We start from the raw sequence: 25,773 nt of genomic DNA, 5'->3' as shown, positions 1-25,773 counted from the left end.
TGTTCAAACAAAAGCGATTTTTTACCACGTAAGAATCAAAACTAAACAAAAAGTGCACGTCTAATTATCTCGCCAACGTCGTTCGAAGATATACGAATACCGATGTGATTACACACAGGTACGCCACGAAGTAGTCGACTGGCGGCCTCAGCCAGCAACCATACTAAGCAGCATATATGAACACCGCCAGCCTATGACTAAGAACGTGAGAGGGGGAGCGGGCAAGCAAAGCACTTTCTGCCAATGGCCAAGGGCACAGGCGCGACCATTAATGCGCAATGCTATCGCTCGCTCCACTGGCGCCGGTGCTCACCCGCTCGTTGAGCGCGGATGTCGTTTACAGCGAACTTGGCGTTTATACCCTGCGGGACGTCTGCCGCCGAGCCTAGAGTCATGCCGTATAATTGGGCGGCAGCGTGTCGCGGGCGAGGGGAGCTCTCGGCTGCTGCGCGGCGATGCAAACACGTTGCACAGGCGCGACCAGGCTTCATTAGCGCTTCTCCACTCGACGATACCAGTCAACAGGATCGCTCTCCCAGCTTCAGATCACCATGACCGTCGATGTCGAGTCTGTCCGCAGCGCCTACGACGCTGTCAGGGACGACCGAAACAGCACCTCCTGGTAGGCCACTCTGTTCCTATTGTGAATTGCACCGGACGCCGCCACGGCGCATTCCTGGTGGGGGAATGCACGCAGTTCAAAAGTGTTGTACTCGGGAAAATAGGGAACCTTTTTTAATCTTCGTAAGTAAATCAACTGACAGTCCCCGGCGTGGAAGTATCCCTGTTTGCAGTCCCAAAGTAGAGAGAAGAAGATGAACCTGTCCGAGTGGAACAGCCACCACCGTACTTCCTGTGTACCTGCTTGCTTCGAACTACAGGCCGAGAGCAGCAAATGTTGATTTCTGGGGCATTCCTGCAGGTACCGTAAGCTCCGAGCGAGCTCCTTTCTTAGCATGAAGTAACGGCCGGCCTACGTGGTCTCATTTGTTGGGGCTTCCAAACGGGGTAGAGGAAGAGGGTAGGGGGAAGGCTCGTCCGAGTCTTTATTGTTGACAAAAGCCGAATTCAGCTGACAAAATAAGATTTCCCGCCGTAAGGGCCGAACATTTGCGCGATGGCAGCCCGATAGCTTTAGCGAATAGGTGGTCGTGTTAAATGCATGTAACATCTTCGAAAACTTTAGCTGCAGCGTATATGATTTTAGTACGACTAGGGCCGCAACCAAGGTTGGGGGCTCATAACTCAAACCCTTAATTTTTTCAAAGTGTTGTGTTTTTTTTTTTTGTTTCAAGACAGCTTTCGTTTTACCTAAAGCTGACAAAACATTGTACGACAACTCCCGACCTCAAAAAATGCTGAATGTAGCACTGATACCAACTCAAATGTCGCTGTTGTAGATTGCCTTAGAAAAGCGCGCTTAGCAACCATGGGCGCTTCAGCAAATAGGAAACAAAGAAAAAGGTTACGGGCGGTTCAAAGCATGGGCTTGTTCTCGTCAGAACACTGACGAAAACAATTTCATGCGGGCGCAAACATGAAACTGCGGGATGGTGTATTGTTGTATCTATGTGGAGCACTTCCAGTGTAAGTTCTTGTCTTCATATGCTGCTCACCGGAAGGTGATGCGACTTGCGGCCAGAAGTACTACAAAGGGGTGTCACAGCACCAAGCATTGATGTATATATTGTTGCTGTGGCAGCAACCAAGCCTAGGCAAAAACTAAAATTGCAACAAAGCATTTCCAGGCCCCTTCCATTACTCAGCTATAGCCGGGTTATTCCGCTGCTGCGCTTCTCCTTGTCGTGCGATGTGCAAGTCCCCTAACGTAAACTATACAGCATCACTAAAACATTGCACCCCAGAGAGATGGATGGCGGCACGGCAATATCCCCGAGGAAAAAGCACGCTTGTCATGACTAGGTTCATGGCATTCGCTTCTTAGATCAGGAACACTCCAACGGCAGGACGCGAGCTGGTGTGACCGAAAAGAAGAGGACATGGCAGGCACAGTCTGCAGTTTCAGGTGACACTGACGGCATAACGCCTCACCAGAAATTGTCAGGGATGAGCAAGTGGTCGTGCCCACCTCTGGGCGTAATGGGGCGTAATGGGTGAGCGAAGAAACTGAAAGAGAACTGCGACAGAAAAAAAGTGTTGCTGTGGCTGTGAATCATCGTGACCTACAGTTTCACTCAAACGCGCCACAAAAAAACGCTCTTTTTTTAGATTTATAGCTTCTGGTTACAATCAGTCAATCAATCAATCAATCAATCAATCTACGAAATCAATCAATCAATCAATCAATCAATCAATCAATCAATCAATCGTTTGTTAAAGCGCCCTGGAACAGCATGTAGGGCCGCGTTTCTTCTGACGAACAAGCAAAAAACATTTTATCGTGGGAAATTTACACACTACAAACAAAAAAAACCAACTGAACTGTCATCTTACAATAAAAAAACGTGATTTGAATTCAATTCAAAAACTTTGTTTCATCAATGATAACATATACTCACTACATACGAACGCGTGCAGTGGGAACAATAATCCTTAATACGGACACCGTAACAAAAATTAGAACTAAAAGTGCTTAACGTGGACGGCAGCAAGACAACATACCATGAAAAGGGAAACGAACAGTACAGCTACTACTATATAACAAAAAAAATTCCGTCCGACGGAACAATAAGGTGAAGCTGCCGTACAGCTTTATGAGAGAGAATGAGAGTGAGGTACTACTACGCAAGTGTCTGAACTGAACAGAAAGAAGGAGTGAGCTGCGGAAAATATCGACATCCGCACAATAGGAATTATAAGGGCCGTGCAGTGTGAACAATGAACACTTCCTGTCACAGGCTAAAAGCACGAAAAGAGTACTTCTTCCAAGAAAGACCACCGCTCACTGCCTATGTAGCTCTGAGCGTCGCTCCGGCCCGCTTCTAATTCCGGTCCATGGGTCAACGCTCCTTCCTTAACAGTTATTACATGGTGGCTCCAAAGAGGGATCCTAGAATTTGCAGCTCTCGCTGTAAAAAAATAAAATAGAAAGCTTTCTCGTTTCTAGAGTGAGGCCTAAATCATAAAATGTTTTATGGTGGAGTACGTGCAGCGTGATATTAAGCAGTGTATGTATAGTCTCAATCACTGAACAGTTCAGTGACTTTGATGTGCAGGTTCTCATGCGGTTCCCCTAGCTCATCGAGTTTATTTATTCCGGGGCTCGGTGATTGCGGTCTGAGGCTTGCGATAGGATGAGTGCAGCATGCAGTTCGCTCCCCTCGCAGGTTGTATTCACCTCCCAGATTTGACGGGCAGCAGGAGAAACACTGCGCTGCTGGTCTGTGCTAACTACGGAGGAAAAAAAATAGAACCAGAAAAAACTGCTGTGGCCGCCGCCGCGCGGCTGCATTGCTGGGTTCTCCAATGGGGGAAACGGAATGTCAAGGAGGTGGCGGGTAGTAGGGCCTCATGATACAAACGGTGCGGCAAAGTTCACTGGACATGATATGTACCTCAGGCGTCCTTTCCCTTTACGTAAGCTGTGCCCTTCTGGCCACCCCGTCTGGGAAATTCAGCACGTCAAAAATTCAGCGGATCATTCGAGCTAAGGCGTGCCGGCTCCCGCCAGTGTTCAACATCTACATTGCCCCTTTCCTGCTTCTTGGTCCCGGTTACCCTGCGGGTGTCTAGAACTGCGGCCCTACCAGAGGGTTGGCAGGGCTGGTCACTTACCGGCTTCAGTGACCGGCCACTCTTTCGGCGCCCTCCTAAGTACTTTCAATGCACACTCCTTCGCTGTCTCGCTCCGGATCCTCCTCGACCCTAGGGCAAGCTTTGTATCGGCAGCCGTGTTTAAGCCAAGGGGGGTGCCTAACATGCGTATGCTGTGCAGCCGACGTCACGTGAATACCTGCCGCGTCTTTCGCAAACCAGGGTCAGTGACCCTTCTATTGTGCGTAGTGGTCCCCGAAGCACTGCGTGGGACAGGTCCGGTGCTACTCTAGAGCGACCGGCAAGGCAGACCAGAGCGGTAGACCTCGTCTCATTTGAGCGTCATCGGGCTGCTGCACTCCGGCATGTGCAGCGCTCTAGACCAGGCTGTTCCGGCCCAGCTTGACGTCAGTTTGTCGGCCTGCTCGACCCTGCTGGCAACATATATATCCCGCTTTCGTTCACCCTTCTTTCAACCGCTAAAATACAACTATGATGCTACGCAAAGCGGCCGCCACCTGTGGCGATCGGTGCGTGCGCATTACGCCGAGTCGTGGTCCGGCATTGCAGTTCTAATGCCAGAGCATGAAATTGCCCATTGAGTGAAAAAGCTGGCGTAGGCGTCGGAAGCCGTGCTCCTTTGGAAGCGTTCCGTAGCGCGAGGCATTCAACAGCAGCAGCTTAAAGGGCCCATGAAGACAAAGTGCAAGCTCGGTTCATTAGAAAAAAACTGCTTTGTCCCGACACACTGACCCCACTTTTATCGTGAACTTATTTATTAATAATGGAGAGAAAACATGTGAAGCAGCGGCGACCCCCTAGCTACTTTTCGGCAACTTTTCTATCACGTCACGTTCGTCAACTTTTCTGAGACGTCACGTTTGTGCGATTGCCGGTCGCCGAACTAACCCATCGCTAAGCCATATACATGACTGGGCGACTGTTGTCGGGCCCCTATTTCCATTCGATCGTATCACTTGAATTCTAACGTGCAGTTAACACACTGTGATGGTTCATATGGCGCCCCTCCTGCCCATACCACGTCACTCTAGCGCGAAATTTAACAGTTTTTAAACACTCCTTCGGGGTTTTTTTTTTTTTTCGTTAAAAAATTTCTGTCATTGCTGAAAGGGAACTGAGTGAGTTACGAAAGGCTAATTCTCTCAAATTCAACAAGGTGGAATTTTGTCTTCATGGCTCCTTTTAACATGGCAATAGCGAGAGGTGGCCGTCCAAGCCAGTACACCGCACATGAAATATGGGAGCGGAAGAACGAAGCCAAACGAGCGGACAGACAGGCAGCGAAATTCACTGCCGTGGTTGACTCTCCAATTACACCGCGGCCGGAACGAGCATCGGCGCAACGCGTGCGAGGCAGGTCGAAGCCATTGGAAAACGTTATTGCGGATCGGGAAGCGAAGCGTCTGAGTGGTTCGACTGTACATTCATGCTTTTTGGTGCAGAAATTTTGAGAAGTGCTTAAGTGTCCTCGGGCTTTCCTCGTTTTTTTTTTTTCTTTCTTTCTTTTTTTTCCCCCGTTCGCAGTTCCGTCTGCTGTGCGCCTACATCCCTCGAAATGATAACAAATTCCGCGAAACAACAGAGCTCCCGTTGGCCGCCTTGTCGTCGCACCATTCAATTCAATCATCCAAGCCCCAGCATTTCTATTTGTTCGACAAGAAAATTTCAGAGTTTTTACAGCAGTTCCGAAAAATATACTTTGTAAACAGTTTCGTGTTTGCGCCCGAAAATTCGGAATAGTTCAGAATAAGAGGAGTGCTCTATATCTTTTTGGATTTCATTTTTGCTTCGGGAGCCAGAAGCTTTTTTTGTATCTCTCCGCGGGTACCTTCACGTCGCTTGGGGGCAGATCTTCATGCATGGGTTAGCATTCGTGCGTTAGCTCACACGAGGGTATCATTTCGCTAAAAGCAGGAGCGCGACGTCGACGACCTTTCGAACAACAAAGTACAGATTTGGTAATCGAGTCGCGCAAGCAATCTCTGCGGCTGATCGGTTTCGCCCCACCCCCTTTCGGCCTCTACAAGCTGTAGTCCTTTTGTTTTGTTGTTCTTATTTTCTGTACAAAAAATTACTCGTAGCAGCAGCACCAGTGGGCGTATACGCCTGCTTCGCGCAGACGTGCCCTCGGGGGTAAGGGGGAAGGGGGAGTGGTTTTCGCCATACTACTCCCTCCCCTCCATGGTTATGTATTGTTCAAGCATGCATATTTTCGCATAGCATAAGCGGCGGTAATTACGTATCTGTTATGCTTAGAAAGGTATCTAAAGCGCGAGGATTATATATTCTCCACCTACTTAATTCCATTTAATCTTTCCAAAAACACTTTATTGCTTCCTTACGGTGGCCTAAAGCACGGTTAGGCCACCGCCCGACTACTGCCCTCCCTTCTCCAATCGGTGTGAAAAAAAAAAAAAAAGAAAACCGCTGGCGCCCCCGCACACGCGTAAAAGAAAGGAGCATAAGAAATCAAACCAAAACGGGGGAAGGAAGACAATGACCGGGCGGACGGCCCGAAGGTGTCGGCATCAGCCCGCTGCGTAACCTGATCCGTGGATTTGCCCGGCAGCTGCTGTAATAACGCGAAACATTAGCGCAGCCTGAAATTATGAAGAGATCCTAAGCGATACCTCCGCCTGGATCAATGCCGCATGCCGAGCTCCCATTAGGTAAAGCCACGTGCAGGCAGCGCTGAAGTATAGATATAGAATAATTTTCAAAAAAGCGGGCTACTGAGAACACATTTATAATGACTTGGTGGAGCGCTACGATGACCGCGTTTGCTTAAGCACGGCTGACTAATCTTTGTGCGGGCCGTGGCGTTGTGTTTACTTTTCTTTTCACACATAGAACTCAATGTCCAAGAACAATTTAAGTTTCTTTTACCTTAAGAGCTTTTTTTCTATTAAGATCTAGAAGCGGGCTTTTGTTCGCTTATAAAGACCAGAAAAATTGCGAACCTCAGATGCCGCAATGGGACGAGAGAGGCTTCATTGAAAAACTATGCGGCCAATTGCTCGGAAGAGCGAACAATAGCTCCGCTCGTGAGATGTCCACTCACTAATCTGCTTGATAATTCGTTGACTGAGCTTTCACCGGAAAGCTCTCGCGACTAAAAGAAAATTGAAGTTCTTGGGCACCGCAAATCGATCCGGCTTGACACGGGGACCGACAGAGCGCTGTTGGAGATGAATGCGGCTTATCTTGCTGCAGTCGCTTTGAGTCAAAAGGCGCAGGGACGTCGAGAACAGGCCTTCCTTTAGAACTGCGATCTCGGGCCTTCAATGCTGCGCAAACGTGGAGCAATTTCTACTTGCAAAGCAGGGATGAGGATATTTTAATCACTCAAATGCGCTTTAGAAGTAACAGAAAGGCGGGAGGAACTACGTCGCGTGTTTCGTTGGCAGTGAAAGTCCCGTTCCTCCCTATCCTCGGGAGTGGAATGGATCTTGATAGCGCTTCTCGGGATGACCAGCGGATTTAAGTCCCACTTATCACGCTGTAACGCAGGGCGTAGTGAGGATTTTTGTTATGCGTCAGCCCTTCCCTAGTAATCCGCGGCCCTTGGTATCGACGATTAGCGATTCGGGGCCCCTTCTCTTGCAAATGATGTCGATAGGGGACCCTCGACTTCGCCTCTCTGTTCATCATAAGTGGTGAGCACGGGCAAACCCGCAGCGACCACGCCCTTTACGCTCCTTAGCGGGCTCGGGAGGATCTGCAGTGCAGTTGCACGTGCAGCCGTGCATGCTACGGTCTTCCGCCTCTCCCATTTGTCCTCCCGACAGTCCGCCCGGAGAGAGATGTATGCTGGTCGCGACACCGTTTCCCAGCTCCGCAGCGCAACGCGCATATGGGTAGGGCAACGGCCACGCCAACTTCGCACCCGCCCACGGTCGCGCGAGCCCGCAGAATGACGTCACGCAGGCCTGCAGCTGCAGTGGAGATCGCGCATGCAGTACCCCTGTTGCCAGGCGGCTAATTCTGCCGCAGACTATATTGCAATATCCACGACCATTGCACGCCGATTGCACCCCCCCCCCTTGATTCAACATGCATCCTGCCAACCGGTATCGCCTCGAAAACATACATCCCCTTGTACCGACTACTCGGTATTTCTGGTTTGCCCAGTCAGAGTCAATACATGCCTCCAGTCGTTTCGTCATGCGACGCACTTCAAACGGTGCGCCATCTGCCTTCCACTGTTTACCTGGTCCCAACGGCCACTATGACCGACAGGATTGAGTCCCAGTCTACCGCTCTCTTGACAAGGGTTTTCTTGCGAAACGCCTATTGTGTGCAGTGTGAATGCACGACAAGGCTGTGCAAATGCTCGGCATGCATGGCTCGCCGAAGGCGCGCAATTACAGCAGGTTTGGCACCTTCCGCTCAAATCTCGCAGCGGGGTTCAAGCCCCAGTGCTGACTCCCCGAGGGCGTTCGCAGGAGGGCGACATAATTCATTTCATTCCGGTGCGATGGAACGCCGAGCTGTGGCCGGTCGAGCGGGTGACAGAGACGCTCGATATCGCTCCAATTTCATGCCGCTTTTGCATTTTCTGTGCGCGTGAGTGTTCCGCCTATTATTATAAATCGATATACGGCTTTCGCTTAATCATGCACGCCCTATCGTTTGTCTTCTCGAAACTTGAGAAGGCGCTGTGAGTTTCTTCATCAATACTTAATTATGCAACGTCGTTCCAGATGCGACGGGCTTTGATTTATGTCCGCTCCTTTCGTCGAACGTGTGGCGTGCTTGTTTTTCTAAGCGACAAATCGCTCCGCGCCATCCGATTTTAAAAGGCAACAGCGTGTGCCTGGACATTCAATCTCAGGAAGTCCTTGATGTTAAACGCGGGAAGGCCATCTCGTAATGCAACTTTCCTGCGAAGGCAAATTTCGAAATTCAGCGGCACTCAGCGCATGGAGAAAATTTGGCGAAGCCCGGTACGTCTGTCCCTGCATGTGTGCGCGCCAATCGACGTACGTCAAACTGGGTATTCCGCAATGGTGGCAGTGATTATGGCTGCTGCAACTTTTCAAGACTGGTGAAAGTCGCCTTGTGGCATCGCTGGGATTCGCGAGACCGGGGCCTCGACCTATAATCGCCCTGCTCCCCATTAGACCATATATATACAGAGTGCACTCACCTTATAGCTCGAATACAACCAATGGAAGCGACTGAAATTAACACTACAACACTTAATAATAATATCCCGTTATTCCTCTAATGACGACGAGAACTCAAATTCGCATAAATAGTGGATATAGCCAATCACCACCTCCGGCGCCCGCGGCCGTCCGCCGTCTTAGCAGCGAAATGGCTTCTAAAATGGCCTACGATACAAAGATAATGGCAGTCGAGTGATTGAGTTGAAATGAAAAATCAGTAAATTTGGGTCCGGGGGAAATTAGAAACCGGGTTCCCCAGAAATGCAAGCTAAACACGTCCCCTTCACCACTAAGGTCCATCGCTTTAGCTGACCTAAAGTGGAATCTAATGTGACATTCGATTTTGAAGACGTCTACAACCGTACAAGCAGCTTGACGCAATGCGTTTGGCGTTGCTTGGTACGTCGCTGGGCTCAATACCAAGGTAACTACTCGCGAATATTTAATGTGCGTATTATGAATCAGCTGTTGCGCCTTTCCTTTCCGAGCCAAAATTCTGTTTACGTGCAACGCGAATGACAGCCCCGCCTGAGCAGCCAATGCGCAAACCGTTCTCCAGCTTGGGTGAATCAAAGAAGCCTCGAAACGTTCTACACGTCAAGCCCTGCAAGGGCATCGGCGCGGCCGATAGAAGTTCATGCTCATGCGCCCAGGCTTGCAATTTGGGGAATTCTCGTACTCTTCGGATGCAGTGGAAGATTCCGTGTTTTTACTCGACCGCAGTTTGAAATATTTTGTTCCGTGTGCATACGTGTGACGGTTAGATTTGCACCTATTGAAACTCCGCACACTGCGAATAGTGCGGCTGTGAATTTTGGGCAGACCTTGAGAACTGTTATGCTGCCGATTTGAGCACTTATGTTCGTCGCAACCCTGTATGGTGTAACTTCGTTACGTTTTTCACCTCGTCATGGATTAATGCTTCAAATTTGCCTGTGGCTCCTCGTCGTCCAAACGGAGGCCCGTCTCATACGCAGGAAGGAGCGCGCCAATTACGTTGCCCCGATGCCGTGTCAGCGTAACATTACCACTCACGTGGATTGGCCAGTGGCAATAACGTCCGCCATCAGATGGTCACGTCCGGTTGCGTATTTGACAAACCTGGCCGCCTAGACGCGCACCCTGTGCGCCTCTTTCTCGCGTCGTACTAGAAGCATCGTACAACTAATAAAACGTGTTGGTAGGCTGAACCGAACTAAAGGATATGAACCATCCTTATTTTCTAAAATAAGGCGTAGGATTGACCTACGAGAACATGTTGCAGTACAAAAAATGCTGGTGCTCGAACTCAATTACTGGTGCTCGAACCCAAGTTATTTGGCGTACAAACTCACGACGCTATCCCTAAACCACTGAGGCCGAACGGGGTAGGCGTATCAGCAGTTGCTCGAGAGAATGCGAGGACTGTTCCAAGCGAACCAGTTGATGGCGCTACTGGGGGTGAGCCTAGTAGGCCGCCAAGTTTGACAATCACGCCGGCCCGGTTCAGCGATTGCCATTGACAGTAACGTCCATGTACCCATTTGAAGGCGCACTCCGCGGCATTCAATTGGACATTGCCGCTTTCGCATTCAAAACTTGTAAGGAGTACTCAAGTATCGTCAAAGTTTTTTTGTTGCCTCCGTAGGACTAAGCGACATGCGCATGATTTTAAAAAAAAGTTTCTAAAAAAATTGACTCCGCACTCTGATAAACCCACGGACGTTTTCAGGTGGCAGATATTCGTGATACTACACGAGCAAGCCGTCGGAAGCAGGGGTTTTGGGTGAGGAGGCTGTGCCCCGCTCCCTGTTAATAGCGGCGTTCTAATTAGTGACTCGGTTGGAAGCGGGATCCACATTACTTCGCCCCCGTAAATACCGTCTTCAAATTTTTGGCTTCATGCTTTCACCTTCAGGGCTTCAATTACCCCGCTGTAAAAATGCGGCTTCAAACGATCAAGCAGGAGATGGGATTAGGTGCTGTTGCATTGAAGGGACTGAACATTTTTAATGATCTGCGAGAGATCAGGCTGGCAGCCAAGCTTGGCTCGCTCCAGATGGTGACGAAAAAGGATTAAGCTCGAGCGCACGCAGGATAATATTACACCAAAAGGTAATTCGTACACATTTGAGCCTAGGAAGCGCAGGTTCGCCTATCAAAATCCCATCTGCAAATGGCGGGGTGACCTGAGGGCAGCCGAATATTTTTAGCGAGAAAGGCTTTGGGCACATCCCAGGTGCTCTGCGACAATGTAATTGAGTTGAAAGGGGGGCCAGCTGCGCACGTACAGGTTTCGGACTACGCCCGGAATACTCATAATCGCTTTTGGGTGTCTGATTCTGAACAGTATAACTGCCATTCCCGTTCGAATAGTTCCTTTTTTTCACGTGCCTGCGTCAATGCGCCCCTACCGGCTCGAATATCGTGCAATGGCTGTCTGCGGCAGGCCGGTCGGCCCTACGGACCCATGCACATCTCTTAAAGTCACTATCATCACCAAAGCTCTCCTTAGAATGCGGCAAAGCCTTCACGCAGAGGCTTGACGCATATAAAAAACGAGCACTCAGCGTACATTCTGCGTTCCGTTCATTGTCATTTATGTGGCCCTCAGCGCTTACCGCTACCTCACAGTTTTCGCTTCCAGTTATTCTATCCGGTGGCACTACCAACTACATAGACGCACAGACTGTCGTAGGAGAAATATATAACCGCTGCTAATGATGTAGCTTCATAAGGCACCCGCCGCGGTGGCTCAGTGGCTAAGGCGTTGCGCTGCTGAGCACGGGGTCGAGGGTTCGATTCCCGGCCGCGGCGGCCGCTTTTCTGATGGAGGCGAAAAGCAGAAACACCCGTGTGTACGAGATTTCGGCTCACGTTAAAGATCCCCAGGTGGTCAAAATTAAACCGGAGCCCTCCACTACGGCGCGCCTCATCGCCTGCGTTGCGTCGGTGCGTTAAACCCTACAATCAATCAAGCATCATAAGGCTCGTATTTATAGCATAGGTGATGATGGCGATTAGCCTCAGTACATAAAATGATTGAATCCTTACAAACACCGACTGCTCAGAGTTCTTTTGCACACGGAAAGAGGGAAAATGCTGAAGGTACGTTAAAACTGCGTACCGTTCGTCTAACGCGTTTCCTTACTTTTGTTCTTTTCTCTGGGAGAGCATGCGCTAAGGCGCTTTTTTTCTTCTTGAAAAGGTAAGAGGAGTATTCCGAGCGCAGCTGTCCATGGTGCAGGATGTGCGACTATGCCGCAGGGCCCTGCTCACGTACGACGGCGCGCTGATCCGGGCCACATCCAAAGGGGACGACTTCGAGGCGCTCAAGAAGAACCTCACCGGTGAGCATTCAGCTGCCAGAACTTTTTTTTAATTTTTTTCCCCTTTTTGGTATGTATAAGTACAGCACGTGTTTGCATTCGACTGAACCGCACATTTTTTTCGTCTTTTTTTTTTTTCGAGTTTGTGCATGGTGGTGTGTCTGCCGAGAAGAGAGAGGTCCGAGCTGTGCATGCTACATAAATTTAAACTACTGGGAAGCACTTTCAAGTAATGAAAATTAGCCTATACTACTGCCATAGAAAATATTGATGTAACTTTGTTCGGCTTTTGGTACTTTCCAATACGGGTATGCCTGCACGTTCTTTCAGGAACTCTAGGTATGTATTACTGACAGCGTCGTCTAGTGTGAGGGATAGGATCGACGGTCTAAATCCTTTACTGGCGACGGACCCCAACACGTTCGACGCTCGTTCAGAGGTGCTTAAGCGCATACCCCCACAGTATGAAGAGGCACCCTCCGCGGTGGCTCAGCGGCTCGTGTCGCTCATACAGTGGTTCCAGCCTCCAAGAAAGCGTTTGTCTTTTTCGTTTGCGGTTAAAGTTTGACAAAGCAGGATATGTGCCTGTTACTTCCCTATATTTCTGTTACGTGGCTCTCCTTCCTCCGCGAGAGACTCCCTACTTAAAACCCCAGTGGCAAAGCAGCGCTGAACTTAGCTTCACGCTTGAATTACTTGAGCAGTCAGTAAACATTTCTAACGTAGGGGTTGACATAAACTTCGGCCATGTTAACCCCGCAGACTGAAGAAGGGGAGCAGTTATTAAAGAAGCGTGTTCTTGTTTGTCATGCTGTATAATTTTGTTCCGCTTTCAGAGTTGGGACTTGAAGTACATTTCGCGGAATTTCAGTATTGGGCCGCACACCCTTGGCACTGACAATATGAAAAATATGTTTTTATGGCGAGCCCAGTGCCCTGATACATTCATGTTAGACAATTGGAAATGACTAGGTGTAAGTAACCAAAAATTACTTGAGGATGAACGTAGAGAGTACAGACAAATAAGTATATAACAACACAGATCGACGCAGCGGCTGACCAGTGACTTCACCGTACTCATGTGGTGACCCGTCTTCTACTGTGTGCCGGCGCGGTGCGGTCGAGCAACGCGGACGCTCGACGAAAGCGTGTTTACGCCATCATGTGGTTAAGCCTTTACCGCTTCACTAATTTCGCACACACAGCTGCTACAAAAATGCAAGATACCAAGCTAGGTCATCAACGAATATTGTCAGATGTGTCTAGTCTTTGTCGTATTTAGCAGTAATACCATTTTTTTTACGATCCGACCTTACAGCCGAGCCCCATACTAAATACCATACAAGGAGTGTAGCCAGGGATCCCTTATTTAACTCGCAAAAACTTATCGCACATCCCTGATTATAGTACCCAGATCGCAGATACTACAATACTATAGTCAGTACTATAAGCATTATAGCACGCCCAGAAGGCTTAATTGGTAAAGCTTTGATAATGGGTAATCGAGTGAACAACTTAATCAGTCAATTCTAATCAACCAACAATTGCAATCAATTATGATCAACCGGACAATACGCTTCTGTGAGCCAATACTTTCAATCAAATAATAAGTCCTGCTGCCACTGCAATTGGCAGCACCCAGAGTGACCGCCCTTTGCCACGCGGCCCCTTACGAGGACCGTACTCCGTCCCTTCGCCATCCCTGTTTTTTGAGGACGATGCCGACGACGCAGTCTCACTAGCTGACAACCCTTTAAAGTGAATGAAGGAAGACAAGCCGGAATGACTTTGAATTGGACGAAAAAACGAGATGGGAGGGGGAAAAAGTAAGAAGCCAGAAACGGGGAATTCAAAGAAACTAATACAATACCGACAAAAAAACTGAAAATTATGCCGAAGTCAGGGGATTCACTCTACTAAAAGAGTCCGGGAAAATTGTCCGGGAAAAGAATAACAAATTCATCTAGCCCTGGTCACCTTTTGAAATAAACGCCCTCGTACTGAATTCTGCGACGCGCGCTATCCGGTTACCGCATGCCTGGTGTACTCGATGAAGGAAACGACGACGTCTGTAAACGGGCTCCTACTGCAGTCGCCGATGAGCTAGAGGTGCATGGCAATGCGTCGGGTTTCCGATGCGGCCTCTGGGCCTGATGCGATTGCAGCCAGCATTCTGGAGCTCTTGTTTAGCGAGTCCCCGGCCAAACCGATGCACGTCGTTAACCATTCCCTCCTGTAGTGGGTTCGGCGACTGGCCAAGTTTGTTCTGCTCCTGAAGAAACAAGGGCTGAAATACATGCTAGATAACGTAAGAGCGTTCTTTCTCACGCCAAATTTTGACAAAGTGGTATAGCGAATTTCGTTTCACAGAACTGGAAGTTTCACGAAACGTGTGAAAATCTTGAGCCATAAGCAGGTAGGATTCAGCGCATAGTGACTTAGAAAGCTGTATTCAATTGGCATGCTTCGTAAGGAAGTTGCCGTGCTAATTATTCTAGATATTTCCAAAGCGTATATAATACGGTTGAGCACTCAATTCTTTTCAAGAAGCCCAAGCGCTATTTTTTCCAGTGCTGCGTTTTTTGTGGCTGGCTGAACTTTTGTCTGATAGTCTGAAAAGCGAAGCTGTTTAGCAAATCATAATTTTTCGTGTCCGCAGTTAAAAATACCAAGAATTTGCCGAGCGCGCACACGTCAGCGCGGGCGTCGCAGCGGCCGCTTGACAGTCACCAAAACCAAGAAAATGCCTAGAACTCATGTGTTCGTGCCTCGCCACGACCGCCAATCGTCCCCTGCACACGTTTGTCAAGCCAAGCGTACCCACTTAGGGAGATTGGTCAAGACTGGCAAAAAAAAACTCCAGCAATCGTCGTAATCTGGCAACACTTATTCGGAAGGAGAAGAACTGCAGCGTTCGCCATAATCGTGACAACACTTGCTCGAAACGAAAAAGACACGTCATAGCGTACACCACTTCAAGGTGATGTCCAATGATTATCACTTCAAAAAAATGAAAGAAGCTCACACTTATGGCAACAATGATGGAGTAAAGGTCCTTGCGGCAGCGAAGAAGAAGAAAATCGGCTGCAATCCTGTAATTAAACCTTCGTTAAGGTTGCGTACAGCTTCGCTACCTTCAAGTCTTACGTGTTAGTGTGAGCTTCCTTCGTTTGTTTTAAAGCCGAAAACCCGAAGTGGCACATTCTGCGAAAAACCACCGCTATAATAGTCCGGTACACAAAATGGCCACCGCTGAAAAGAGTGAATAAAAAACACATTGGAGTTCACATGAGATTTGAACCCGTCTCTCCACAGTAAAATCCAAGAACGTTTCGACCAGGCTATCGCCGCACGTGGTCGGTGGTGGGACAAAACTCGCTGTCGTTGTTTTTGTTCTTTTCTTTGTGGCGCATAGTGACTGGGGGGGATTGTACAGGAATCGGAATCTTAAAGTGGCGAATGTGCCCTCTTCACAAAACTATGAATTGAAAACAAAAAGTTGTAAAATAGTGCATGCCGCGTTACACCTGAATGTGATAGCCCGGCAGAACTCTGGTTCTAGGGAAGCTGTGACGTGCTCCAGTCCGCTTTACGAAGTGATTTGTCCCAAAAGACGAAGAAACGAAAGCGAAGAAATTGAGAGAGAAAATAATTTTTTTATTCGTCGAGAAAGAAACGCAAACACAATGTTGCAGTAAATGATACTGTCGATTACATTGGTGTAACGTACCATGCTAATACACAGGTTCTTCCTAAAATTTTTCTCAAGTCACTTTATGCCTACGAGGTGAAAACTATTTTAGGGTATCTTAATTTTCGTTTACTAAACGCCATGCATGACTCAAATAGAGTGCCGTGTTTTAATCAAATAGCACTAGAATAACGTGAGCAAAGTCGGCCGCGAAGTACAAACTCATAAATAAGCACTATAGATACTCCCGCAGACGGTTATGGTTAGGACACTTGACACAGGAGTAGCAAATAAGCTCCTAAATATGGCTGCAATTGCACCCTTGACGCAAACGATAAGTAACACGTGGCAACAGCCCGTCTCCTCCCGCGTTTGCATCAACGGACGAATAACTACAGAGTTAGCCAAACGTCACTAGCGGCTGCGCATCTAAAATAGCTAGCGTTGCTTACACCGGGCCTGTTGATTCTTTAGTATGAATGCGCATACACGTGCCTGAGAAGCTCAGCAAGGCACACTCAAACGGAAGCCTGCGATGGTCCTGTAAAGGGTGCACAGTTGCACAAAGACTGTTGATGTGGTGAAGCCCAACCCGACTGCGGTGACAAGAAAGCACGCCGAAGCTACGCCGAAGCTGTAAAGCGCGCCGTAGACCAGGGCTGCAGAATCATTGAAGCCACGCGAGATTTTAAAACCTGTGGTTATACAGGGTGTCCCAGCTATCATGTACCATGATTTTTAAACAGAGCAATAGCGTTACTACAACAAGACCTAGTGCATAATGTTTCCAGTACAGTGAAGTAACGGCCAGTAATTTTTTCGTTAATTATATCTAATTAAATAATTGTAAATCATTGTCTAGCTCGATACGTACTGTCCTAATCATTTTAACGTGTGACTGAGGCACTTGTAGGTACCCAGGAGAGGTATCTAACTACGGTATTTTCAGCGACGAACTTATTGCGTACTCATTTATTCCGGCTGACAAAGGAAGCCCGCGAAACATGAAAAATACTACGTGACTGCACTCCCACTTGCTTCATAAGCCTGCGCCCTCAAATAGGCTAATTGAAAGCAACTTCTTTGTTTGTCACACGCCAGAAGAGACAGCGCATCACCTTGATAATGGCTATCATGGAAGGAGCAGCAACCGCAAGTTTCCTGGGGCGCTTGTGGGAGATAAGGCACAAACGCGGTCGCGATTTCTTCTCTGTTCCTTTTATTTTTTCATTCTAGCTAGCTCAGAGACAGCCTGTTCACGGGCAGGAGCGCCGTCAGGTGGTATTTTTTTTTATATTTCGCGGGGTTTCTTTATCAGTCTAAATAAATAGGTGCGCAATTAGTTCGTCGCGGAAAATACCGCGGTTAGATGCCCCTCGTGGCTACCTACAAGTGCCTCATTGACACTTTAATTATTGCGACAGTACTTCTCGGGTTACATAATTATTACTATCAATTAATTATATAGCATTAACGAAAAAATTACTGGCCGATACTTCACTGTGCTGGAAACATTATCCACTAGGTTTTCTTGGAGTAACGCCATTGCTCTTTCTAAAAATCTTGGTGCATGATAGCTGGGACACCCTGTATAGTACACATGAGCGTTCTAAAGCGAAGCCTTGTGTGACTGGGTGAAAGGAAAATCGGCGGTCCCATGTACGCAGACACCCCCTCCGGCGCAACCCGATGCGAATGCGCTAAAGAAACGGGTCGGAGAGGAGTTAGAGGAAGGGGAGGGAGGTTGGCTGGGTTTATCTTTCTCGCAGCACAGCGCGTGCGAGGCGAGCTACTGTGTGAAGCACAGCTCAGGTGACAGTGGCGGCCAAGGGTGGTTTGGAAAACCCCGGACGCGCGTTACTTCGGAATGGGTAGGCCACGCGTCATGTGTAAAACACCGACCACACGTCAGAGCTTTGCTGGCTAACCACCCGTATGGAGTGCAAGGGAGCGTTTTTTTTTCTTTGCATTTCTCCGCTACCAGAAACACAGCCTACACGCAGGTAAACAAAATCTGTGCCCTGGTGTGGAGCAGCGTAATGCCTCAAACTCAACAACAATGCGTTTGTGCGCGGGTGTGGCCCCGCTGATAATGCGTAAGTGCACGACACCGACGTCTCAGCAAGAGAACGACAGTTACCTCCGGTGTAAAAGCTGCAATACCTCGTAATTTTGAGTACTCCGGGGAAGCATTTATTGCAGTGAAAACATTTGTATATGAAGCACAACACATTCAATTTTGCGAGGTCGTTCTATTGTCGAGGACATTATAGAGTGGCGCCCCATGCCATCCCAACCGGGAAACTGTAATGAAGGTAAACAAAGCAGACGACACAAGCTTGTTAATTTGGGCGATTAGGTCCCCTAAATTTCCACGGGCCGTATGTTAATATTTATCAAATTTTAGGGCAAGCTTTACGATATATTTGCATCTTAAATTAATAACTCTACATGTAAGTAGCACCCGCGTACATTTTGATGGCTATTGGTTCGTCTGCCCACTGCACGTTAAGTAGCATTTCGGAAACATTGCAGGCTTAAACCAGAAATCACCGAAGAGGGAGCAGTGACGGATGAGATAGAGCGCTACGTTGGCGGCGGATAATAGGGCACAAGGTGGCAGTCGTGATTTATCGCTGCATTAGTCACTGTGACAAGCTGACGCAGATCCCGACTGTCGGCCATACATCTCTCCCTTTATTTGCGCACAGTTGTGGGTGCAAACAGCACCGTTCGCACAGCGACAGACGTCGCGACCGAATTCGCGCTTGGCGAAAAGCGAAAATGCCTGTGTGTTCGAGGTTTCGGCGCACGTTAAAGATCCCCAGGTGGTCAAAATTAAACCGGAGCCCTCCACTACGGCACGCCTCATCGCCTATGTAGCGTCGGCGCGTTAAACCTCATACTCAAACAACCGAATTCTCGTTGGCCTAAGTTGGCCGCCGTTAGTGATAACTTTGGTGACAGCGTTAGTCAATATCTGTGACAGCTGTCGCTACATTAAACCGCAAGCAACGGGAAGAGAGAAGTATAGAACTGTTAGCTAATGCCGTTCGTTGTTTGTTACGGTCTCGTGATTGTGCTGATTTTAGAGTAGCCTTGGGAGTCCTGCAAAAGCAGACCGGTGCAATAAAATCTCTCGTTGTTTACGAGGGGTCCAGCGCATGGCGAAAGCTAGTAATTTATTGCTTTATAATCTGAAGCCTTCCCACCAAGTTAACACCGATAGCGATTGCCCATGCCGAATGTAATGCTACGCCATCACATATCCATACTAGTTGGGGAGACCGACCAATGATCACCTAGCACAAACCACTAGCTCCAGACTCTTGAAATTTGAAAAGTGAATTCCCTCGCTAATGCAGAGGCTCACTAAAGTGTAATTTTCTTCGAAATTTAAACCGAAAATTAGTGATTACGTCTGAAGATTACCTATACAAATGCTTAAAAATAAAGTGTCGCTATTTGCTGAAATTTCCCTCCTGACGAAGCTAAATGAATAATATCTGGCTTAAGTGTGTTTTCGTCAATTATACACTATCTCTTGAACCTGTAAAGTTTATTTTTATGTATAAATATTGTATCAGTGAAATTATAGTATAAAAGCAGAATTTTTGAAAAATTTTCTTTTAGCGAGGATAAATAAATCGCACCTTCCGTAAACATATTTCCTCAGCTTTAAGACCCGCAAAGTTATCTCACGGCTCTTTGTAACCAAGGTTTACTCAGATATGCGTTCATCTTGGACATGGCCTAAAAAGAGATCTGAAACACGTCCTCAGGACTAGCTTATTGCAAAAAATTTTCTACATGCGGTTTTATCTAAATGCATCTAATTGCACGTGCGTGCTTTAAAAATATACATTCACCTTATTTCCATGTATATAAACTTCTAACGTGTTTTCCTTTATAAATTTCCCCCACATTGGGTAAAAGTGCTAGTTCAGGCATGTAAAAGTAAAAGTTCAGGCATGTTCATACATTTTTGCAATTCCACGACGCACGCGTTTTCATTTTAAAAGCGCTTCCAAGTGAAACAAGCAGAGGCACAGCCCGTAATTTGTTTGTTTTTGCTTTTTTTAGAATGGCTGTCTTGAAGACAGCCGTTCCTTTCCTTCTTCACGAGCATAACTTGTCAGCGCCGTACCTTTCAGACCAAGTGGTTCAAGTTCATCCGTCGGTTTTTTTTTTTGTTTTTGTTGTTGTTGTTGTTGTCGTTGTTAAGTGGACATGGGCAGTGTGTAGTGCACAGGTAAATTTGAATGTTAATTCGTAAAATAACCGCCTTTCCTTGTCTCCAGCACATCAGCTAAGAAGATGAGTGTGCGTCCCGCTGTAATTGAACTGTTAAACTTTTCTCCATTTTATGATGACCCTCTCCAAAACACTTCATTCAGTAGCATCTGACAGGCAGTCACCATGATTTCTTAGCTTCGCAGCCCTAATCGCTAAGCACGAACGCCGGCCGAATTTCGCATTGCGGTTTCCCGAGCCGTAGCTACACCGAGGCTATGAGTCAAGGCACAGTGGAAGGTTACGAATTAATTAAGACCACCTGGGTGTGATTAAAGGGGCCCTGCACACTTTTTTTCAACTTTTTTTTTAATTTTAAATGCTTGCAGAACGTAGTCAACCAACACATCCAGTACTTAGATTGGGGGTCGCAAAGTACCTCAGCCAGAAATTACTGCCCTGTGCCCACCAGATAACTGGGAAACTTGCTCAAAAGATTTTTTCTCTTTCCCGGTCTTGGCGTTCTTCGACCACCGGAGCTACGTCATTACAGCAATGTAGCGGCTATTGGCCGGCTTTCCTTCAGTTGCCGCAATTAACGCATTCGATAGCCACTTTCAAAAGAAGGCCACGAAAGCAAAGCAGAATCGGAAGGCTTATCTTCTGCGACGAGCAAATCACGCAGTGCCGCTCCGTGCTGGCAATGACTATAACTTTCGCAGTGCTTCCAGGCGCGAAGGAAAGGGTGAAGGCGTGTATCGGAAGTGTTGCAGAGTCCCTTTAACCTGCTCCCAAATTTCGATACACGGGCGTTTTTGTTTTCCTCCGTGGCTGGGTACACCGATCACGTGCGGGATGGGTGTGGTCAGGGGTGAATACGGGCTGCTTTTGTTCACAACAGAAATCGGGCGAGCCTTCGTCTACCTTCGAGTCCAGGCAGGCGACGAGATGAGCAAGCGGTCCAAGTTCGTCTTCATCACGTGGCTCACTGAGGCAGTTGGAGTGCTTCAGCGAGCTCGCATCAGCAGCGAGAAGGCAGCCCTCAAGGATGTCATCACTGTGAGCACACTTCCTTACAGGGCCCGCTCATGCATGCGCAGTTGGCTCACTTGCCCGCTCAATTTAGCCTGACTTGTAACAGAAAATGCATGAATCAAGTGAAAAATCGAAGAAAAAGTACCCTTGAAAAGTCTCCGGCAGCTACTTGCATAAAGGTGGCGGGGAGACTTTTGGGCACATAAACACTGAAATCAATGTTCAGGACCCCAGCCCTCAATACAAATAAATGACAAAAAGCTAAGATCCCTTGTGCTGCTAACACATGCATACAAAAAAAAACGTAACTAAGACTTTGGAAGTATGCGTGTGAATGAGCATTTAAATACCACAGTAGATTTTTTAAAATATATTTTACTACATCCGTTTAATAGTGTCATGACACGGGGCAATTTATGCTGGAAAGACTACAAACCCGCGTAAAAATGTATTGTGTATTCTATCTACTTAAAACCGACAATGTTTTTACAGGAGCTGCGAAGTGACTAACTGGAATCACGCACGCTTAACACAGCGCACCGCAGGGTGCCGATGATTCCGTGACTCCCTCACGCATTAGATACTCTGTCACCTTCCTTGCCGTTTTTTGTCCCGGCATCCATATCGCAGCTGGCGTTTATAAATACTCACGGCAACCCGACGCGTTTTTTCGAGACTGTGGGAATCAAGAGAAGCGCCTTCAGGTCTGACTGCATTCGCAAAACGTTGTTTTCAAAACCAGTAAACAAAAGTGGTCGCCACTTCAAGCTGGGGGCCATCTTGCGACGAAAGTCGTTGAATAAATAGCTATTCCGGTGCGAATACACCTTGATAAGAGAGTTTAAGAAGATATTGCTAGGTATTATCGCATGAGAGAGTTTTTAGAATTCTTGAATTCTTGAAGAAAATATCGCTGTTTCACCACAGGAGCCAACTTTTGGGAATTCTTGCTACCGTCGGGTGATGCACAACAATTGCACAGGACAGGGAGTGAGTGGGTTGGTCGGTCGGTGCATTGAGCGAACGAGATAAAAACGCTAAAAGCAGGACTTATCCTCGCGTGACACAAACGCAGCGCTGTTTTCTCCCGTTACTAATCAATGCGAGAGTCTATGCATTGAAATCGATGGCTCTGAATATAGGTCACCACTTTTTATTATATTTAACAAATGATAGGCTCAGTCGTTCTTAGAGGCGCTACCGACCGTCACCATGGCTTTTCGCCAAAAATAAATTTTCAACAAAAAAGGATAGGTATGTTATGTTCTTCCAATAGAAGCTAAATAATCATCACTTTACAATATCAGGCTTAACCTGAGGCTGCCAAAACTTAATTAAGATACCGCGGTGAAGGGCGAGGAAAGGAAATATTCTGGTATTCGTCTCTGCGTGCTCGAATGAATTCGCAATGCCTAACCACTTTCAAGCTGCCTCTTCAAAGCGCACGTCCCACCACCAGGGAGACCGTTCCGCGATTTCTATATTTTACTTGAGGTAGTAATGATTGATGACGTTCCTTCACTTTTAACATTGGTCACGTGCAAACAATACCCCCACGGTTAGGGATGAATAGTCGTTTTCTTCGGTAAACTTGGAAGGGAATAGCTCCAGTAGTTAAGCACGATCCAGCACCTAGCGCAGTCCACCCGATGATAACGTCGTATTTTAATTATTCCCGCTTCAGATGAGATTGCACGTGAGATTAAAGCACCAGCTGTAGGTTGGCATGACATATTGGCCTTGGGTAAATTGAAGCACACGCTGGTCACATTTTAAAACATAAATCAGCAAAACGTATCATGAACCCCTCCGTCTAACGAAGACGATGCTTGAACGCGAAGCTTTCTCGTGACGGATTCTTTGGTTTTCGTCTGAGTTTGGACTGAGTTTCGACCATGTCGAAATGGAGCAATCGGATAGACGCCAGCTTCATAACGCGAGGGACCCACATTCGATACCCGCCACGGGAAGCGTTTTAACGGCGAAGTTAGCCTCTCGTTGGTCGGAAAATTTCGTGTCGTAAGCAAACAAACAAAAAAGAATTTCTCTTGCAAGGCGCCAAGCGCATGCGTCAACTAATCAGACGTGCAGCATAAAGCTGAGTATTCATGTAAACAAAAAAACCACAAAATAAGCATAAAAAACCGCATGATGGATGATAAGGCGCCGGTAAACAATTGGAACCCCCCCCCCCCCCCTATGTTTTCTGGTAAATATTAGGTCTTCAGCTGCTCTAGAAAGAATAGGGGAGTTCACATCCTTCAAGGACAAGCGCATGGGTCAGGCTAGGCAGGACCCATCACCTCTCGCCCAAGAAGCTGAGCGCATGTGTCAGGACCCAGCATTTGCCGCCAGAGAAGCTGAGCGCAAGCGGCAAGACCGCCAAGACGACGAGGAAGATTTCATGCCCTCCCCATTAGCATGTGTAGTGCTTTACAAAAGCTGCGTTGGACATCCGCTTTCGCAAGGCGGGATGGCGTCCTTTCTTTTTTTTTTTTTTTTCACTCCACCCGGAGTTTTCGCGTTACAGATGCCATCAGTGAAAACCCTAAAGCTTCGCTTTGAAGTATGTACACTCCAATTCGCCTAGTTCAACACGTGTTTCAAAACTAATAAATAAGAAATTGTTTCACGTCTTTTTTATTTGAACATACTGCAGCCTTCATTTGGGGCTATGGCCGGAGTGGGCATTAAACAGAGCAATTAAAGACAGAAACAGAGCAACATGATTCTACAACAAAAACCACATTCAGGGCAGATGAGATAGAGTAAGTACATTTTTTTCCCAGTGGAGCAATTAAACAGAGCAATAAAGTGAACAAAGTAGCCAAACATAGCAATTAAACAGAGCAACAGAGCAACATGATGCTACAACATAAACCACATTCGGGACGAATTAGATAAGGCAAGTAACGAATATTTTAGCGAAAGGGAACGTATAGCACCAGGCAATTATTTCCAATGTTCAACTGTTAAAGTGAATAAACTAAATTTAAACGACTTGGTACGAAAATGATAAGGCTTGATGTTAAGATGGTGATTGCTTCTGGTGAAAGACGGTGATGCAAATGTGATGTATTTATCATCAGACATGCGATACGCCGAATAAATGAAACAGTGTAGCAACTTCAAGGAATCATTGAGTCGACGCGTGCGGAGTGTCCTTAGTTCCAGGGAGGACAGAGCAAAAGAAGGCGAGAAGCAGCGGTCATGGGGACTACAGATAAATCTGATAGCTTTTTAAATGGCGTCGGCTTCATTAATTTTGCCATGTTTGTGAGGATTCTATACGAGATACGTGCGGCATGAATCAGAGTTTTATGCATCAATCATTTTGTGCTGTGTGGGGATTGGGACAACGTACGTCTTTAAAAACGTACGTTTTCTTAAAGATTTCTTGCAGATGAAGTTCATGTGCTGAGATCAAGATAGACTGCTGCAAAGAACAACACCAATATATGTATATTCTGTTTCCTTTTTCAGGGTGGACCCGTTAAGAGAATACGTGAATCTACGAAACAAATACCAGCTACTAAACTGTTTAATTCGGGTGTTAAACTTAGCACGGTGTCCAACGTCGCTTCCGTGGTCCGGATTCTGAACGTGCATATCGATCTAAACTTGCAATTTGGGTGTGATCTTAACGTCTCTATTGTTAAGATTTTTTTCGACGGCCATAAGTGAGACATCTTATAACCCTAAATGCTTATCACAGGCGCGTGGCCAGAGGTTTCCGGCCGGCAACAACGGGTATTTGTATTCGCATATTTCCGTTGGAACTCGGCCACTTAAAAACACAATGGTTCGCCGTGCGTCCTTTACTCTCCCGTTTCTTCACTTCCTTTCTTAGCGACGACTTCTGCAGCTCCCACTTCTCCTTCCTTCTGTTCTTGCTTTCAAATGCAGAACTTCTCCGTGGAGCTCCAGATCGAGGACCCCGCTGAGCTGACGGAAGACTTCATCAAGAACACGGTGAACAAGGCCGGCGGAAGCGATTACGGTACGGCGTCCTAACCGGGCTGGACGCCGTTCCCTTCGTTTCGTCGGGAGCGTCAAAACAAGGCTGCAACGAGACGGAGGCCCGCATTTAAGTTCCGCAGCACACGAAGAACGCAGGAAAAAGAAGACAAAGCACAGCCAGTTTTCATGTCAGCATAATGAAATACTATTTTGCAGGATAAAACAAACTGAACGAAATTCCGGTCTTTGCTGTTTTTATATGCGAAGTGTATCTTGCTGATCCCTGCCAGGTCTTCCTTGGCGCCCATTCTCTCACGCCGCTTTTTTAAATCCAATTCTATCTCGGGGAGTCGTATGGTTGCCAAGACCCACTGCGGCCAAAGCAATGTCTGCGGCAGGAGTTGCAAGGTAACAACCTTTCCAACTGCTTAAATCTGTCGCTGCGTTCATACATGTCAGCATCGTTCAGAGCAAAAAAAAAAAAAAAAAAAAAACCTTGGACACATTTGAGGCAAAACAGAAGAGGCATAGCAGAAGCTGTAGCAACGTTCCGCTAATTAGGAATACACACTTACACTACATTTATTGCACCATAATCATCTACAAAAGTTGGGATATAGGTGCGATAACGGGGGGAGGG

General features: G+C 47.3%; 1 protein-coding gene across 1 annotated transcript; it reads left to right on the top strand.

The window, feature by feature from the left end:
* The first annotated feature begins 450 nt into the window (after window positions 1-450).
* Window positions 451-25,370, top strand: LOC144155056 (coactosin-like protein). Its single transcript, XM_077686274.1, has 4 exons — window positions 451-622; window positions 12,153-12,235; window positions 21,040-21,197; window positions 25,080-25,370. The coding sequence occupies exons 1-4, from the start codon at window positions 552-554 to the stop codon at window positions 25,185-25,187; spliced, it is 420 nt and encodes a 139-aa protein (XP_077542400.1). The 5' UTR covers window positions 451-551; the 3' UTR covers window positions 25,188-25,370.
* The last annotated feature ends 403 nt before the right edge of the window (window positions 25,371-25,773 follow it).

The sequence above is a fragment of the Haemaphysalis longicornis genome, unplaced genomic scaffold (genome assembly GCF_048455015.1).
Source record: "Haemaphysalis longicornis isolate Haplotype H1 unplaced genomic scaffold, Haemaphysalis longicornis Haplotype H1 scaffold_1, whole genome shotgun sequence".
NCBI classification, from domain to species: domain Eukaryota; kingdom Metazoa; phylum Arthropoda; class Arachnida; order Ixodida; family Ixodidae; genus Haemaphysalis; species Haemaphysalis longicornis.
The sequence above is the reverse complement of the archived record's forward strand: the minus strand, read 5'-3'. Positions and strand labels throughout refer to the sequence as shown.